Source organism: Ovis canadensis, chromosome 12 (assembly GCF_042477335.2).
Source record: "Ovis canadensis isolate MfBH-ARS-UI-01 breed Bighorn chromosome 12, ARS-UI_OviCan_v2, whole genome shotgun sequence".
Lineage (NCBI taxonomy): Eukaryota > Metazoa > Chordata > Mammalia > Artiodactyla > Bovidae > Ovis > Ovis canadensis.
The window spans coordinates 16,491,810-16,510,111 of record NC_091256.1 but is presented as its reverse complement, the minus strand read 5'-3'; the positions used below and the strand labels follow the sequence as shown (position 1 = coordinate 16,510,111).

The window sequence follows — 18,302 nt, the reverse complement described above, 5'->3', positions numbered from 1 at the left end:
GAGAAGAGCTTCTCAAAATTCTCATTTGCATGGAAATCACCAGGGGATCTTGTGAAAATGTGACTCTGATTCAGTGGGTATGCAGATTTTGCATGTCTAACAAGCTTCCAGGAGATGCTGACCTTGCTGGTCTGTGCACTGTACTTTGGGTCCAGAACTTAGAGGAAGTTCTTTCAGTCTCTTATGTGAAGAAATACATGTGTAACATGAATGTTAGCTGTCAGGTGGTTGTGGTTAAACTGGACTGGGACCTATATTTCCACAGCTGTATGAGAGTCCTCCTTCACCCGCATGATGTCTGTGTGTCTTAGGGCTTATATCCCCACACTTCTTTCTGCTTCCACTCTGCTGTGTCTATCCCTGCTGGCTTTGGGTTCTGTACTACATTTCATCTAGCAGCAAAACCCAAGATTTTGTGGATTTCTCCCCCAATTCCACTTGTGCAAAGCATTTGTTGTTGCATTTGGGGCAAGTTTTAGAAAGTGTTCCCCTGGGAAGTTGAATGCCATCAGTCATTTTATTCCATCCCTCACTTGTCTTTCTCCTTCTTCTTCTCTGAAATAACAAGCAACTTTCTCTCCTTGCCTTAGTTTGGAGTTGCCTTAGTCCTGAGTTTGGAGTCTCGCCTTCTTTAAATATAACCTCTATCCTAAAATGGTTTTCATTATACACAATATTGCTGGGTAGCACACCTATATTTGCTCTTCAGATTTCCTTTTGGAGCCTTATTGAGACTGATACTCCTGGGTTCTCTCTTTATCTCTACCTTCCCATCATGAGTTCTCAGATTGGTGAGTTTGGGAGAAGGATAAGGGCAATTAATTTCAAACTTCTTCATCTTGCACCACACTCCCACTCTTCATGCCTGCAGAGAGGATGCATTCTGGTTCATTCCCGGCCATATGCTAAAGTGCCTCTCCTACCCCTGTGATGAGTAGGGGTGGGTGGGGGAAGCTGACAGTTATTCATCTGTGCCTGAGAACAGGAAAGTACATTTAATTGTGGAATTTTAAAAATTAGTTCATTGATCCCTTACCTAAAGTTATATTCTCTACCAATCCCTTTCAGCAATAAAGATATAATTTGAGCTTCATCTGTCTGATTCCTCAATTGGTCCAGAAATTTGGTGGTGAAGATATGTGAAGTGCTCGTTGGAATCCTTCCTGCAAACTCTAGCAAATATACTGTGTCAATCCCCAGTGTTTTATTGCAGAATAATATTCCATCACCGAAAGTGAAAGTGAAGTTGCTCAGTCGTGTCCAACTCTTTGCGACCCCATGGACTGCAGCCTACCAGGCTCCTCTGTCCATGGGATTCTCCAGGCAAGAATAGCGGAGTGGGTTGCGTTTTCCTTCTCCAGGGGATCTTCCTGACCCAGGGATCAAACCCAGGTCTCCCACATTGCAGGCAGATGCTTTAACCTCTGAGCCACCAGGGAAGCCCATTCCATCACCTAAAATGGACCACAATTTACTCCAATAATCCCCTATTGTGAATATTAGGTTACTTTTCAACCTTTCCAAACCTTTAGATTTGTTTAGACTCTTCAGAAGGCTTCCCTTGTAGCTCAGTTGGTAAAGAATCAGCCTGCAATATGGGAGACGCAGGTTTGATTCCTGGGTTGGGAAGATGCCCTAGAGAAGGAAATGGCAGCTCACTCCAGTATTCCTGCCTGGAGAACCCCATGGACAGAGGAGCCTGGCAGGCTACACTCTATGGGATTGCAAGAGTCAGACACAACTGAGCAACTAAGCACAGTACACACAGACTCTTCTGACAAGTTTAACTTCTTGGCAAAAATATATTGCTTAAATTGTGCTAAATGGTATAAATTTGTATCAATTTATACTGCCACTAAGGAGATCAAATCAGTCAATGTTAAGGGAGATCAACCCTGAATATTCATTGGAAGGACTGATGTTGAAGCTGAAGTTCCAGTGTTTTGGTCATTTGATGCAAACAGATGACTCATTGGAAAAGTCCCTGATCATGGAAAAGATCGAGGGCAGAAGAGGGCATTAGAGAATGAGATGGCTGGATGGCATCACTGATGCAGTAAATATGAACTTGGGCAAACCCCGAAGATGGTGAAGGACAGGGAGGCCTGGCCTGCTGCAGTCCATGGGGTCGCAAAGAGGTGGACGTGACTGGGCAACTAAAACAATAACAACAGTACTGTTATTAGAAGTTTATGTCAATACCCATTACACTGAACTTCATCAATAGCAGTTATACATAAGGATTTTTGCCTCTTTTGTTTATTGCTGTTCTTAGTATTTGTGGGCTCTGAATAAATACTTTTGTATTTAATAGTAGTCAAATAGGATACTATTGTTATTTTCATTTGTATTCTATTAATAGCAAGGCTAGATCCTTCCACATGTATTGACATATACATACATTTTTCTTTTGTTTATACCTTTTATTTATACCTTTTTCTTTTGTTAATTGCCACTTTGTATCTTCTGATCATTTCTCTATTTAGATGTTCATGTTTTGTTTATAAGGACTTTCCATATATTTTTTCATTTGCATTTCATTTGTTTTAGTAATAGTATATGTGTCAATTCTATTAATTTCTCAGTGGATTCTGCCTATGCTTGAGATAAACCCATTGACTAGGAATATTCTTAAATTTGACACATTTATTCCTTTTTATTTAATTGTATCTAGGAGTCATATATGATAACATCTATTTCTTTGATCAATATGAAATTTATTGTGGTACATAAAATGCAATAAGCATTTAATATTATTAAAAAATACTAGTCTGCTTATGCTTTGAAACGCTACATGATACCTTCAAATCACAAGATTCTCTCTTTTACAAATTTGGGTCTATTTCCACTATTCTGTCTTCCAGATCACTGATCTGTTCTGCTTTTTCTATTCTGTAATTGAGTCCCTCTCAATAATTTTTCATTTCAGTTATTGTATTCTTCAGTTCTGATGTTTCTTGTTTGTATTTTATGTCTCTTTATCAAAATTCTCACTATGTTCATCCATTCTTCTCCTGAATTTGATAAGCATTTTTATGACTATTATTTTGAAATCTTTATCTGCTAAATGCTTATCTCCATTTTGTATAGTTCTTTTTCTGGGCTTTTGTCTTATTTTTTCACTTGAAAGATATTCCCTTGTTTCCTATTTTGCATACATCTCTGCATTTGTTTTTATATATTAGGGACATCGGCTGCATGTGCCAATCTTAAAAGAATGGCTTTATGTAGACAGTGTCCTGTAGAGCCCAGTGACATAATCCCTCCCGGTCACCAGAGCCAGGCACTCAAGGCTATCCCCTGCATGGGTCACCCACATCCTTCTGTTGTGTTTACGTCATGACTTCTACAAACACACTGGTGGGAAGGACTGATCCCCAGCCCAGGTGTCTGGGAAGCCTGGTTGCAATTACTGTAGGCTTGCTGGTGGGAGGGGCTAGGCCCCCAGAATGTGAGTCACTTTGGAGGGGCACTTGTCCTGACCAGAGACATGCAATGGCTAGGATGGGGTGGGAGCATCTTCAGAGGAACTGGTTTAGGCTGGAAGGTTGGGTACAGCAGATTCTTGGTGGAATGTTGTGATAGGCCACACAGTATTACTTATGTTTATGGAGAGTGACAGAAAGTCACCTACCAGTACTGAGCGAGCTATATGGAAGGAGAGAAAAAAAAAAATGGCACCTACCAGCACTTTCATCCCCTGGTATATGTACTCCTGGTACATCCCCTAGTGCCCTAAAACTAGACAGTAAATCACCTTCTTGTAAAATCCAGGCATTTTAAAACTGCTGCTCTGTCTGTGTGGGACTCAGAGCAAGTGAACCCTTTAAGAGCAGAGTCTGCCACTGCCCTCTGGATCTCCCAAACATAAGCCTGCTGGCTTTCAAAGCCAGACACCATGGTAATTTTCTTTCTGGTGCAGATGCCATAGGCTGTGGAGCTCAATGTGAGGCTTGGGCACCTCACTCCTCAGGGGGGAACCCTATGGTTGTGATTTTCTTCTGGCTGTGGGTCACTGTATTGGGGATGTGGGTTCTGACAAAATCACATCTCTTTTCCTCCTCTGCATCTCAATGTGACCATATTTTATATATATATATATATATATATATATATATATATATATATATATATATATATATATAGAGAGAGAGAGAGAGAGAGAGAGTTTGAGTAAACTCCAGGAGTTGGTGACAGACAAGGTAGCCTGGTGTGCTGCAGTCCATAGGGTCGCAAAGAGTAAGACACGACTGAGACAATGAACTGAATTGAACTTCACTCTTCTCTTTCACTTTCATCAAGAAGGTCTTTAGTTCTCTTCATTTTCTGCCATAAGGGTGGTGTCATCTGCATATCTGAGGTTATTGATATTTCTCCCAGCAACCTTGTGGGACTGTGTTTTAATCTTGTGCTTAATCCAACCCAGGATTTCACATGATGTACTCTGCAGAGAAGTTAAATAAGCAGGATGACAATATACAGCCTTGATGTACTTCTTTCCTGATTTGAACCCAGTCCATTGTTCCATGTCCACTTCTAACTGTTGTTTCTTGACCTGCATACAGACTTCTCAGAAGGCAGATAAGGTGTTCAGGTATTCCCATCTCTTTCAGAATTTTCCACAGTTTATTGTGATCCCCACAGTCAAAGGTTTTGACATAGTCAATAAAGCCAAAGTAGATGTTTTTCTGGAACTCTCTTGCTTTTTCCATGATCCACGGATGTTGGCAATTTGATCTCTGGTTCTTCTGGCTTTTCTAAATCCAACTTGAACATGTGGAAGTTCATGGTTCACGTATTGCTGAAGCCTGGCTTGCAGAATTTTGAGCATTAATTTACTAGGGTGTGAGAAGAGTTCAATTGTATGATAGTTTGAGCATTCTTTAGCATTGCCTTTATTTGGGATTGGAATGAACACTGACCTTTGCTAGTCATGTGGCCACTGTTGAGTTTTCCAAATTTTCTGGTGTACTGAGTGCAGCACTTTCATAGCATCATATTTTAGGATTTGAAATAGTTCAACTGGAATTTCATCACCTTAACTTGTTTTGTTCATAGTGATGCTTCGTAAGGTCCACTTGACTTTACATTCCAGGATGTCTGGGTCTAGGTGAGTGATCCCACTATCATGCTTATCTGGATCATTCAGATCTTTTTTGTATAGTTCTTCTATGTATTATTGCCACCTCTTATTAATATCTTCTGCTTCTGGTTAGGCCCATACCATTTCTGTCTTTATTGATCCCATCTTTGCATGAAATGTTCCCTTTGTATCTCTAATTTTCTTGAAGAGATCTCTAGTCTTTCCCATTGTATTATTTTCCTCCATTTCTTTGCATTGATCACTGAGGCTGACTTTCTTATCTCTTCCTGCTATTCTTTGGAACTCTGCATTCAATCAGGTATATCTTTCCTTTTCTCCTTAGTACTCAAGTACTTAGTAATCAAAGGGACTAGTGATGTTTTTAAGGCTGGTGACATATGTGCACTGAAATTCATTTCATTTTATTACTATTTTTATGTTTCATTTATGTTATTTAGTATGTATTGTAAGTAAGCAATAAGTAATAAAAGCAGACCAGAACTTATGATATAAGGTCCTCCTTCTCTTTCCTAAATTGGTTGTCTCCTGCAACAGTAAGCCACGAGTATGTCCACTGCAAGATAACTGCATGGTGTACAGTTCTGTGGGGGTGCTAGAACAATTAAGATTTGCCCATCCATCACATCTGCTCCATCATCCCAAATAAAGAGGTCTTTCTTACTTTTTCCCGATTCCAACATTTCTAAGCCTTATTTTTTTAAGAATGTATGTTTGTTTCATTTACCTTTTTAGAATGCTGGTCCATCTCATCTAGTGAATGTTTCACTTTGCTTCAGGTACAGTAATTTAATATGAAAAGACCACCCTCACCCCTCTAATTTCTATCTTGGATACGGGTTTTTCCTATTTTTTCAAATATTTGTTTATCATTCCCAAGGGTAGTTAAATGCCTGGGTTCAAGTCACCACCTCTACTTAGAAACCTTAAAGTTATATTTTGAGTGAATAAGTAGTTTGACTCTGAGACTATTATTTAGAGACTACTGTTACAATTCTAGAGCTGTTATCCCAACCAATGCTACTGCCAACTCACCCTTTATTACAAAAATAATTAAAAGTTGATCCAAACCAAGTGTCTTCCTTGATCTTCATTTTGCCATTTATGAGCTCTAGAAAAGATCCACATGATTTACCTATGGGAAAGAAGCAGAACATGGGAACTTGGGTGTGAAATACTCTGAACTTCTATTAATACATAAGATCTCAACCTGGCCATAGATTACTGAAGGGCATTTGTAATTCCACAGATTTGCTACCTTGAGGAAACTCACAAGACTGCCTCAGAATCAGGTACCTACTACGCATCATTTTCAAAAAGACCTAACTTCCAGGTCTGTCTCATCCTCATATTTTTTGCCTGTCAAAAAAAAATGTAAATTTTGTTTATTACTAAAATGCTTACTCTGTAATTCAACCAGTATAAATCAAAAGACTTGAAGTTTGGGATTCTCTCCCCACCTACACTTTTCTTTCCTTTCCTGAGTCATTCATTACTTAGTTTCAGTTGTATAAATGGGACATCCCCTAGCAAATTTTCCCTCAGTCATGCCTTCTGATGGTCATTTCCCATGAAATGAATTTGTAATGAACATGATAGGAACTCAAAGCAGTAGGAAGATACAACCTACAAAAATAAATCTCACGTCTATTATACTTTAGGCAAAGTTACCAAGACTTGTGTCTTTGTTTCAAAATTTGAACAGTTGATCAGATCTTAAGGATTACTGACTAATACACAGTAATTCTCAATCCAGATAGAGATAAAGGAAATCCCTGTATACAGTTGTTACATGTGCAGTTGTTTTCAGGGCTTGGCCAGATAGAGTTTTGTAGGCACGTGATAGAGAACACTTCCATAATCACCAAGGCTGCATTTATACTTCACAGTTGTTCCGACAGGAAACTCATCTTGGTCCATCAGTACTGTAAGCATGGTGAATGGAAGCTCCACTGGGGCTTTGCATTGACCTGGAGAGAAAGACCACAGTGACATCAAAGTTAGTGGAGAAACTTCTAGTATACTTTCTCTTTTTTTTCTCCAGTGTGTTTCATAGATGAAGCAGTAACCACTGTTGAAAGTCTGTTCTTTTTATTACTATACATATTTTAAGATTTTTATTTAGGTATAGTGATGTACCTTTATATATTTTAAAATTATATTTCCTAGTAGATAGACTTTTATTATTAGAATATATCTCTCTTTATCTCTAGTAATGAATCTTGCCTCAAATTATATTTTCTCTATTTTACCTGTAAGGCAAATAACAAACAAAACACAAGTTTACAGATTTAATCTTCAGTAAACTGAGGGAGATGGTGAGGGACAGGGAGGTCTGGCATGCTGCAGTCTATGGGGTCACAAAGAGTAAGACACGACTTGGCAACCAAACAACAACATATCTATAATTTTTTTGTTTTGTTTTTCTAATGTGGACCATTATTAAAATATTCATGGAATTTGTTACAACATCACTTCTGTTTTCAATGGATCCATTGTATTGTTAAAAAAACCAACCAAACAAACAAGAGAATACCAGGAAAAAAATCTACTTTTGTTTTATTGATTATGCCAAAGCCTTTGACAGTGTAGATCACAAAAAAACTGTGGAAAATTCTTCAAGAGATGGGAATCCCAGACCACCTGACCTGCCTCTTGAGAAACCTGTATCCAGGTCAAGAAGCAACAGTTAGAACTGGACATGGAACAACAGATTGGTTCAAAATTGGGAAAGGAGTACATTAAGGCTGTATATTGTCACCCTGCTTATTTAACTTCTATGCAGAGTATATCATGCAAAATGCTGGGCTGGATGAAGCACAAGCTGGAATCAAGATTGCCAGGAGAAATATCAATAACCTAAGATACACAGATGACACCACCTTTATGGCAGAAAGTGAAGAAAAACTAAAGAGCCTCTTGATGAAATTGAAAAAGGAGAGTGAAAAAGTTGACTTAAAACTCAACATTCAGAATAAAGATCATGGTATCTGGTCCCATCACTTCATGGCAAATAGATGGGGAAACAGTGGAAGCAGTGACAGACTGTATTTTGGGGGGCTCCAAAATCACTGCAGACGGTGACTGCAGCCATGAAATTAAAAGACACTTGCTTCTTGGAAGGAAAGCTATGACCAACTAGACAGTATATTCAAAAGCAGAAACATCACTTTGCCAACAAAGGTCTGTCTAATCAAAGCTATGGTTTTTCCAGTAGTCATATGTGGATGTGAGAGTTGAATTATAAAGAAAGCTGAGCACCAGATAATTGATGCTATTGAACCCTGGTGTTGGAGAAGACTCTTGAGAGTCCCTTGGACTGCAAAGAGATTAAACCAGTCAATCCTAAAGGAAATCAGTCCTGAATATTCACTGGAAGGACTGATGCTGAAGCTGAAGCTCCAATACTTTGGCCACCTGATGTGAAGAACTGACTCCTTAGAAAAGACCCTGATGCTAGGAAAGATTGAAGGCAGGAGGAGAAGGGGATGACAGAGGATGAGATGGTTGAATGGTAACACCAAGTCAATGGACATGAGTTTAAGCAAGCTCCAGAAGTTGTTGATAGACAGGAAAGTCTGGCATGCTGCAGTCCATTGGGTCACACAGAATTGGACACGACTGAGCGACCAAACTGAACTGAACTGAACTGAACTGAATTGCTTCTGTTTTATGTTTAGGTATTTGGCCATGTGATTTGTGGAATATTAGCTTGCCAACCATGAATTAAACTCACATCTATGCATTGGAAGGTCAAAGCTTAACCAATGGACCTCCAGGGAAGTTCCTATCACTGTTTTAGATATAAACACAGAATGATAATTCAAAGATGAAGACTGTCATAATGCCACATTTTTCAAATCAGCTTTCTTTTGGTTCATTTTTGCATAACATGCTTTTCCATCTTTTTATATTCATTCATTCTGTCTCTGGGGTTTCTCTGGTGGCTCAGCTGGTAAAGAATCCTCTTGCAATATGGGAGACCTGGGTTTGATTCCGGGATTGGGAAGATCCCCTGGAGAAGGGAAAAGCTACCCATTCTAGTATTATGACCTGAAGAATTCCATGCACTGTATATATAGTCCATGGGATCGCAAAGAGTAGGACACGCCTGAGCAAATTTCTCTTTCATTCTGTCTCTGAACATGTGTATTATTTGTTTTATATGGAACAAATAGTTTTTCTTTTTACTTTTATTTATTTTTTATTTATTTAGGCAGGCTGCTTTGCATGCCTTCTGGGATCTTAGTTCCTTGACCAAGAGTTGAATATGGGCCCAGGCAGTGAAAGCACATAGTCCTAACCACTGGACTACCACGGAATTCCCTATAGGATTTTTTTGTTGTTGTTTTTTAATTAACTTACTTCTTTTAATTGGAGGATAATTTATTTACAACTTTGTGCTGGGTTTTGCCATACATTGACATGAATCACCCACAGGTGCACATGAGTCCCCCCAACCTGAACTCCCTCCCACCTCTCTCCCCTCCCTCCCTAGCCTCTCCCTCTGGGTTGGCCCAGAGCACCACACATAGAACTTTGTGTGCCCTGCTTCATACATTGAACTTGCACTAGTCATCTATTTTATACATGGCTATATACATGTGTCAATTCTATTTTATAGTTTTTATTTTTAATTATGATAGAGTCCCCAAACTTATTAAGTTCACAGCACTCTTAGAGTTTTAGTAACTTTTTCATGTCATTTCTAGCCAAAAGAAAAATACTTAACAGTTTATTTACTAAATAACTAGTCCCAAACAGCTCAGGAAGTCTTGTGCCCACCATAATTCTTAATAACAGAATGTTAAATGCTGCTCAGCTTTGCAAACCATGAAATCAAATTGCAAACCACCACTTAATTTCTGATTCCAGATTAACTTTCACTTAGTACTTTTTCTTTATCACAGTCATTGCTGAAAACCCAGCTATGCAAAGATTTGATGTCATCAAATAGAACTTACTGCAATCTAACATAACCGGGAGCTACTCTAAGCTAGCAGTTTGCAAAATACGTGAGAGATATCAAATATTGCTGTGTTTCCACTGAACATTTAAAATATTCCATAGGTCCCTTGTGAATTTATAAAGGCCCCCATGCCACCTCTGTCCACAGTTTTGGAAATGCAGTACTATGACAATCTTCGTCTTTAAAATGGAATTGTCTGTTTATATTTAATATAATTATTGATATATTTGGGATTCTAGCAACCATTTTACTATGTGTTTTTAATTTGTCCTATATTTTCTATGCTCTTTATTTTCTTCTATGTTGCCTTCTTGTTATTAATTATATTTATCATTTACTCATTTCTCTTTATTAAATTATTAATATAATACATTTAATTTTATTGTTATTTAAAGGTAATGCACATCCTTAACATAGAAAAGGTAATTAACAGTTATAACTTCCCCAACAATGCAAGAACCACAGAAAATGTTAACTTAATTTACTTCCCTCCTGTCTTTTGTTCTATCATTATCATGTATTTAAATTCTACATACATTTTAAACTAACGCTAGTCATAATCAATGCACACAACACAAGCTGTTTACTGGACTATTACCATTTTCTGCTAACCTGAACTCTAATGGGAATGGACTCCCTCAGCTAAGATTTTGAAAATCTGTTTGGAAATATGCAGTAGGCCAGATAATGAGCTCCCAAAGACATCCATGTCCTAATCCTTGAAAACTGTGAACATTACCTATTATGGCAACAGCACTTTGCAGATGTGATTCACTTAAAAACCTTAAAATGGGAAGATCATCCTGGATTATTTGGATGGGTCTTAAATTTACTCACAAAAGTCTTTATAGGAAGGAAGCAAAGGATCAAGGAGACAGGAGAAGATATGAAGATGGGACACTACTGACTTCAAAAGTAGAGAAAGGGGGCCATGATCCAGAGGATGTAGGCTGCCTCTGGAAGATAAAAGAGAGCAAGGAACCCTAAAGTCCTCTTGAGCATCTAGAAAGAACACAACACTATGGGCCCATTGTAGATTTTGACCTCCAGAACTGTAAGAGAATAAATTTCTGTTGTTTTAAGCCACCGAGTTTGTGGCAATGTATTTTATAGCAGCAATAAGAAACTAATACAAAAGATAATGGGACATGGTGTTAAAAAATTTGAATTTGTAGAGACTTGGACTGGAACCCAATGTCTTCTACTTCCTAACTATGAGGTCTCAGATGAGCTGCTTAAAATTTCTGAGCCTGAGTTTCATCTTCATCATAATGATGATAATATTTACCTAGTAATTTTGCTGGGAAATTCAAAGAGGTAAAGCATTTAGTAGTATCTTAGATATGAAAGACACTTGGTAAGTTGTTGTTATAGTTATAATCTATTGAAAAAGGGAAATGCTTAACAGTGAGCATGCTCACTTTGCTTCCAAGAGTTTATTTTCTGCCTACATGTACAGAGCTAATTTAGAATAAACTTACCTTGGAAAAGCCCTGAAGGACCTCAGTGACCAGCGATCTCAGAAGTTCTCTTGAATGAGTGTGTCCCAGATTCAGCCTAGGATTTAATCTCTGAAACACATGAGTTCTATCATGATTCCCACCAAACCACTGACAAGCATGAGAATTCCTGAAGAAATTGGATTGAACTAGCCATTAGGTCTGCATAGTTGCTATGTAACATTTTTTCCTATTTAATGGCTTTTATCAAAATTAAGGGATTTCATCTGTGTATCCTATCCGTGCAAAGGATGGTGATCCAAGAAAACACACATTTATTACTTAGTTTTTCTAACACTAGGCAGTCTTATATCTATTACTACACATTCTCTTTATTAAATAGCAGCTATTAAGCTAGAGTGTCCTTGTCTATGTTTATTTCTTCATCTTGTATCATCTTAGTCCTCTGACTGTGCTATAGTCCTTTCCACCAAAACCCTTTTACTTCTTCTTTAAGATATATGTTCTTTCTTCTGTCTGTGATATTCCCTCCATGTGATTACTTTTATCCTCACTGTAACTTTCTCTCTTCTTCCAGATGTCTGCTGAAATGCTGCGTCCTTATACGTGGTTGAGTCCCTTTGCTATTCACCTGAAACTATCACAGCACTGTTAATCAGCTATACCCCAACACGAAATAACACATTCCAAAATAAATTAAAATGCTGCTTCCTTATTGAAGCCTTCCCTAACCCTCCTGGGGATTTCAAATCTGATTTCCCTCTGCCTCATCACATCATAATTTCTAATGAGACCCTTTCTTTTTCCTTTTATATCACAAGTTTTCTTTTATGTTTATATGCTTTTAAATATATCTATGTCTCTCAATAGATATTAGACATGCATATTATGAAAGCAAGAAACTCAGGATTTTTGGTCTAGCACTCAGTTATAAGCAGTCAGTGCATATTTGCTGCAAAGAACAGGTGAATGATGAATTACCTAAAAAACTTAAAATAAAATCAAGAAATCAGGCTATATCCCTAAAAGCTGTAATTCAGTGGGTGTGGGTAATGGCCCAAGAAACCATCGTTTTAAAAAGTTTCCAGGTGATTTTGACAGATAACAGCACTTTGAGAACCACTGTGACAAATAAGAAAATACTACCAAAATTACCAAAAACTAAAAAACGACTCCTGTGACTTCAAATATGATGCCTTCACCTTTTCTATAGTTACATGTAGGATGAATGTAATTTTGATAGTGATCTCATCCATCGGTTCTGGACAAGGGAAGAGATTGCAAGTGCAGCTTCTAGTGCCAAAGTTTTACTAGGAGAGGCTGAATGTCACAGCAAAGCTCACAAGACAGATATCTAAAACAACAAAGAAAATGTAATGAGCAAATCTTGGAATGGTATACCTTTCCCTTCAGTTCAGTCCAGTTCATTTCAGTCACTCAGTCGTGTCTGACTCATTGCAGCCCCATAAATGGCAGCATGCCAGGCCTCCCTGTCCATCACCAACTCCCGGAGTCAACTCAAACCAATCCCCATTATTATGGTGATGTTATCCAACCACCTCATCCTCTGCTGTCCCCTTCTACTCCTGCCCTCAATCTTTCCCAGCATCGAGGTCTTTTCAAATGAGTCAGCTCTTTGCATCAGGTGGCCAAAGTATTGGAGTTTCAGCCTCAGCATCAGTCCTTCCAAGGAACACCCAGGACTAATCTCCTTTAGGATGGACTGGTTGGATCTGCTTGCAGTCCAAGGGACTCTCAAGAGTCTTCTCCAACACCACAATTTGAAAGCATCGATACTTCAGCACTTAGCTCTCTTTATATTCCAATTCTTACATCCATACATGACAACGAGAAAAACTATAGCCTTGACTAGAAGGACCTTTGTTGGCAAAGTAATGTCTCTGCTTTTTAATATGTTGTCTAGGTTGAACTTCGAGATGTTCAAGCTGGTTTTAGAAAAGGCAGAGGAACCAGAGATCAAATTGCCAACATCCGCTGGATCATCAGAAAAGCAAGAGAGTTCCAGAAAAACATCTATTTCTGCTTTACTGACTATGCCAAAGCCTTTGACTGTGTGGATCACAACAAACTGTGGGAAATTCTTCAAGAGATGGGAATACCAGACCAACTGACCTGCCTGTTGAGAAACCTATATGCAGGTCAGGAAGCAACAGTTAGAACTGGACGTGGAACAAGAGACTGGTTCCAAATAGGAAAAGGAGCCTGTCAAGGCTGTATATTGTCACCCTGCTTATTTAACTTCTATGCAGAGTACATCATGAGAAACGCTGGGCTGGAAGAAGCACAAGCTGGAATCAAGATTGCCGGGAGAAATATCAATAACCTCAGATATGCAGATAACACCTCCCTTATGGCAGAAAGTGAAGAGGAACTAAGAAGCCTCCTGATGAAAGTGAAAGAGGAGACAGAAAGAGGAGGGTGAAAAAGTTTGCTTAAAGTTCAACATTCAGAAAACGAAGATCATGGCATCTGGTCCCATCACTTCATGAGAAATAGATGGGGAAACAGTGGAAACAGTGTCAGACTTTATTTTTTTGGGCTTCAAAATCACTGCAGATGATGATTGCAGCCATGAAATTAAAAGATGCTTACTCCTTAGAAGAAAAGTTATGATCAATCTAGATAGAATATTAAAAAGCAGAGACATTACTTTGCCAACAAAGGTCCGTCTAGTCAAGGCTATGGTTTTACCAGTGGTCATGTATGGATGTGAGTAGGACTGTGAAGAAAGCTGAGCACTGAAGAATTGATGCTTTTGAACTGCAGTGTTGGAGCAGACTCTTGAGCATCCCTTGGACTGCAAGGAGATCCAACCAGCCCATCCTAAACGAGATCAGTCCTGGGTGTTCATTGGAAGGACTGATGCTGAAGCTGAAACTCCAATACTTTGGCCACCTCATATGAAGAGTCGACTCACTGGAAAAGACCCTGATGCTGGGAGGGATTGAGGGCAGGAGGAGAAGGGGACGACAGAGGATGAGATGGCTGGAGGGCATCACTGACTCAATGCACATGAGTTTGGGTGAACTCCTGGAGTTGGTGATGAACAAGGAAGCCTGGCGTGCTGCGATTCATGGAATCGCAAAGAGTTGGACACGACTGAGTGACTGAACTGAACTGAAATGAGGTTGGTCATAACTTTCCTTCCAAGGAGCAAGCGTCTTAAATTCCATGGTTGCAATCACCTTCCGCAGTGATTTTGGAGCCCCAAAAAATAAAGTCAGCCACTGTTTCCCCATCTATTTGCCGTAAAGTGATGTCATGATCTTAGTTTTCTCAATGTTGAGCTTTAAGCCAATTTTTTCACTCTCCTCTTTCACTTTTAAGAGGCTCTTTAGTCCTTCTTTGCTTTCTGCCATAGGGTGGTGTCATCTGCATATCTAAGGTTATTGATATTTCTCCCAGTAATCTTGATTTCAGCTTGTGCTTCCTCCAGCCCAGCGTTTCTCATAATGTACTCTGCATGTAAGTTAAATAAGCAGGGTGACAATATACAGCCTTGACGTACTCCTTTTCCTATTTGGAGCCAGTCTGTTGTTCCAAGTCCAGTTCTAACTATTGCTTCCTGACTTGCATACAGGTTTCTCAAGAAGCAGGTCAGGTGGTCTGGTATTCGCTTCTCTTTCAGAATTTTCAACAGTTTATTGTGGTCCACAGTCAAAGGCTATGGCATAGTCAATAAAGCAGAAATAGATGTTTTTCTGGAACTCTCTTATGATCCAGCGGATGTTGGCAATTTGATCTCTGGTCCCCCTGCATTTTCTAAAACCAACTTGAACATCTGAAAGTTCACAGTTTACGTATTGCTGAAGCCTGGCTTGGAGAATTTGAGCATTTCTTTACTAGCATGTGAGATGAGTGCAATTGTGTGGTAGTTTGAGCATTCTTTGGCATTTCCTTTCTTTGGGATTGGAATGAAAACTGACCTTTTCCAGTCCTGTGGTCACTGCTGAGTTTTCCAAGTTTGCTGGCATATTGAGTGCAGCACTTTCACACCATCATCTTTTAGGATTTGAAACAGCTCAACTGGAATTCCATCACCTCCACTAGCTTTGTTCGTAGTGATGCTTCCTAAGGCCCACCTGTGACTTCACATTCCAGGATGTCTGGCTCTAGTTGAATGTGAGTGATCACACCTTCATGATTATCTGTGTTGTGAAGATCTTTTTTATGCAGTTCTGTATTCTTGCCACCTCTTCTTAATATCTTCTGCTTCTGTTAGGTCCATACCACTTCTGTCCTTTACTGAGCCCATCTTTGCATGAAATGTTCCCTTGGTGTCTCTAACTTTCTTGAAGAGATCTCTAGGCTTTCCCATTCTATTGTTTTTCCACTATTTCTTTGCCTTGATCACTGAGGAAGGCTTTCTTATCTCTCCTTGGTATTCTTTGGAACTCTGCATTCAAATGGGTATATCTTTCCTTTTCTCCTTTGCCTTTCACCTCTCTTCTTTTCACAGCTATTTGTAAGGCCTCCTCAGACAGCCATTTTGCTGTTCTGCATATCTTTTCTTGGGGATGGTCTTGCTCCCTGTCTCCTGTACAATGTCATGAACCTCTGTCCATAGTTCATCAGGTACTCTGTCTATCAGATCTAGTCCCTTAAATCTATTTCTCACTTCCACTGTATAGTCATAAGGGATTTGATTTAGGTCATACCTTAATGATCTAGTGGTTTTCCCCAGTTTATTCAATATAAGTCTGAATTTGACAATAAGGAGTTCATGATGTGAGCCACAGTCAGCTCCTGGTCTTGTTTTTGCTGACTGTATAGAGCTTTTCCATCTTTGGCTGTAAAACATGTAATCAGTCTGATTTTTTTTTTTGACCATCTGGTGATTTCCATGTGTAGAGTCTTCTCTTGTGTTGTTGGATGAGGGTGTTTGCTATGACCTTTCCTTTAATTACCTAAAATTCATACCTGAGTTCTGGTATAGTATATGTAATAACTAAAAATGAAAATTTGGATGAAGTGGAAGTGAAAGTCTCAGTCATGTCCAACTCTCTGCAACTCCATGGTCCATGGAGTTCTCCAGGCCAGAATACTGGAGTGGGTAGCCTTTTCCTTCTCCAGGGGATCTTCCCAACCCAGGGATCAAACCCATGTCTCACAGATTGTAGGCAGATTCTTTATCAGCTGAGCCACCAAGGAAGCCCAAGAACACTGGAGTGGGTATCCTATCCCTTCTCCATTGGATCTTCGTGACCCAAGAATCAAAGTGCATTGCAGGCAGATTTTTTACCAACTGAGCTACCAGGGAAGCCTGAGACTTTGGATAATATCCCCAATAAAAAGGAATATATAAATCTGAGAAAGCTTGATTTAGTTTCTTTTCCCTTCTTTATTGCCAATCCCTCAAATTAGGGCTTGTTCCTACAACAAACATATTAATATAAACTCTATAAGCTCAAGATCTACCATAGTTTTAAAAAATTTTTTATAGCTTTATTAATATATATTGGGCTTCCCAGGTGGCGGTAGTGGTAAAGAACCTGTCTGCCAGTACAGGAGACAAAAGAGATGCAGGTTCAATCCCTGAGTTGGGAAGATCCCCTGGAGTAGGGCGTGGCAACCCACTTCAGTGTTCTGGCCTGGAGAATCCCATGGACAGAGAAGACTGGTGGGCTACAGCCCATGGGGTCAAAAAGAGTCGGACATGACTGATGCAACTTAGTATGCATGCAAACATACATTAAGCTATATTACATACAGTAACTACACAGTTTGTTGACTCAACATATGTATACACTATGAAATGGTCACCACAGTCAAGACAACAAACTTTTCCATCACAGTACCCCTTCTCCTTTCCTAATGTTTCTTTGTAATCTGTTCATTTCTTTATCTCCTTCTCTAGGCAAACTTTTGAATAAACTGAATTATCAGTTTGTACGCACTGAGTTACTCAGTTTGTACTTTTTATCTTTATCTAGCCTTCACAAAGCATAAATATCTTGCGAATCATCTGGATTGTTACACATAAAAATTTAAGTGGTTTTGTTTGTTTACTGAGTAACATTCAGCTGTAAAATTACACCTTAATTTAGTTTACCCTTTTAGCTGTTGAAGGACATTTGGATTGTTTCTAGTTATTGGCTATCACAGATAAAGCCACTATAAAAATTCTTGAACAAGTCTTTATGTGAACATATGCTTTCATTTCTCTTGAGTAGATACCTAGGTGTAAAATACTTAGATATATGTGTGTTTAACATTTTAAGAAACTGTCAAAATTTTGTTTCCAAAGTGGTTGTATCCTTTTAACAATGAAGAATATTTGATAACTACAGTTTACCTTATAGCTAATACTTGGTATAGTCAGTTTTTAAAAGTTAAGTCATTCTAGTGGGTGTATGGAGAAGGCAATGGCAACCGACTCCAGTACTCTTGCCTGGCAAATCCCATGGATGGAGGAGCCTGGTAGGCTGCAGTCCATGGGGTCACTAAGAGTCAGACACGACTGAGCGACTTCACTTTCACTTTCATGCATTGGAGAGGGAAATGGCAACCCATTCCAGTGTTCTTGCCTGGAGAATCCCAGGGACGGGTGAGCCTGGTGGGCTGCCGTCTATGGGGTCACACAGAGTCAGACATGACTGAAGTGAGTTAGCAGCAGCAGCAGCAGTGGGTGTATAGTGTCATTTCATTGTTATTTTTGTCTTGGGTGTCACTGTCCACTTTGAAATACACCTGATTCAAACTTACTTGAGGCAGGTTGATTTATTCTGTACTATAAGCACAAACTACCCAC

At 39.1% G+C, this 18,302-nt stretch overlaps 1 protein-coding gene across 1 annotated transcript in view; it reads right to left on the bottom strand.

The window, feature by feature from the left end:
- The window catches only part of CR1L (complement C3b/C4b receptor 1 like), a 37,895-nt gene that overhangs the window by 15,433 nt on the left and 4,160 nt on the right, over nucleotides 1-18,302 (bottom strand). Inside the window, 3 exon segments of the mRNA XM_070289235.1 lie at nucleotides 3,635-3,648; nucleotides 6,833-6,952; nucleotides 6,954-7,071. Coding sequence (XP_070145336.1) covers nucleotides 3,635-3,648; nucleotides 6,833-6,952; nucleotides 6,954-7,071 — 252 coding nt within the window.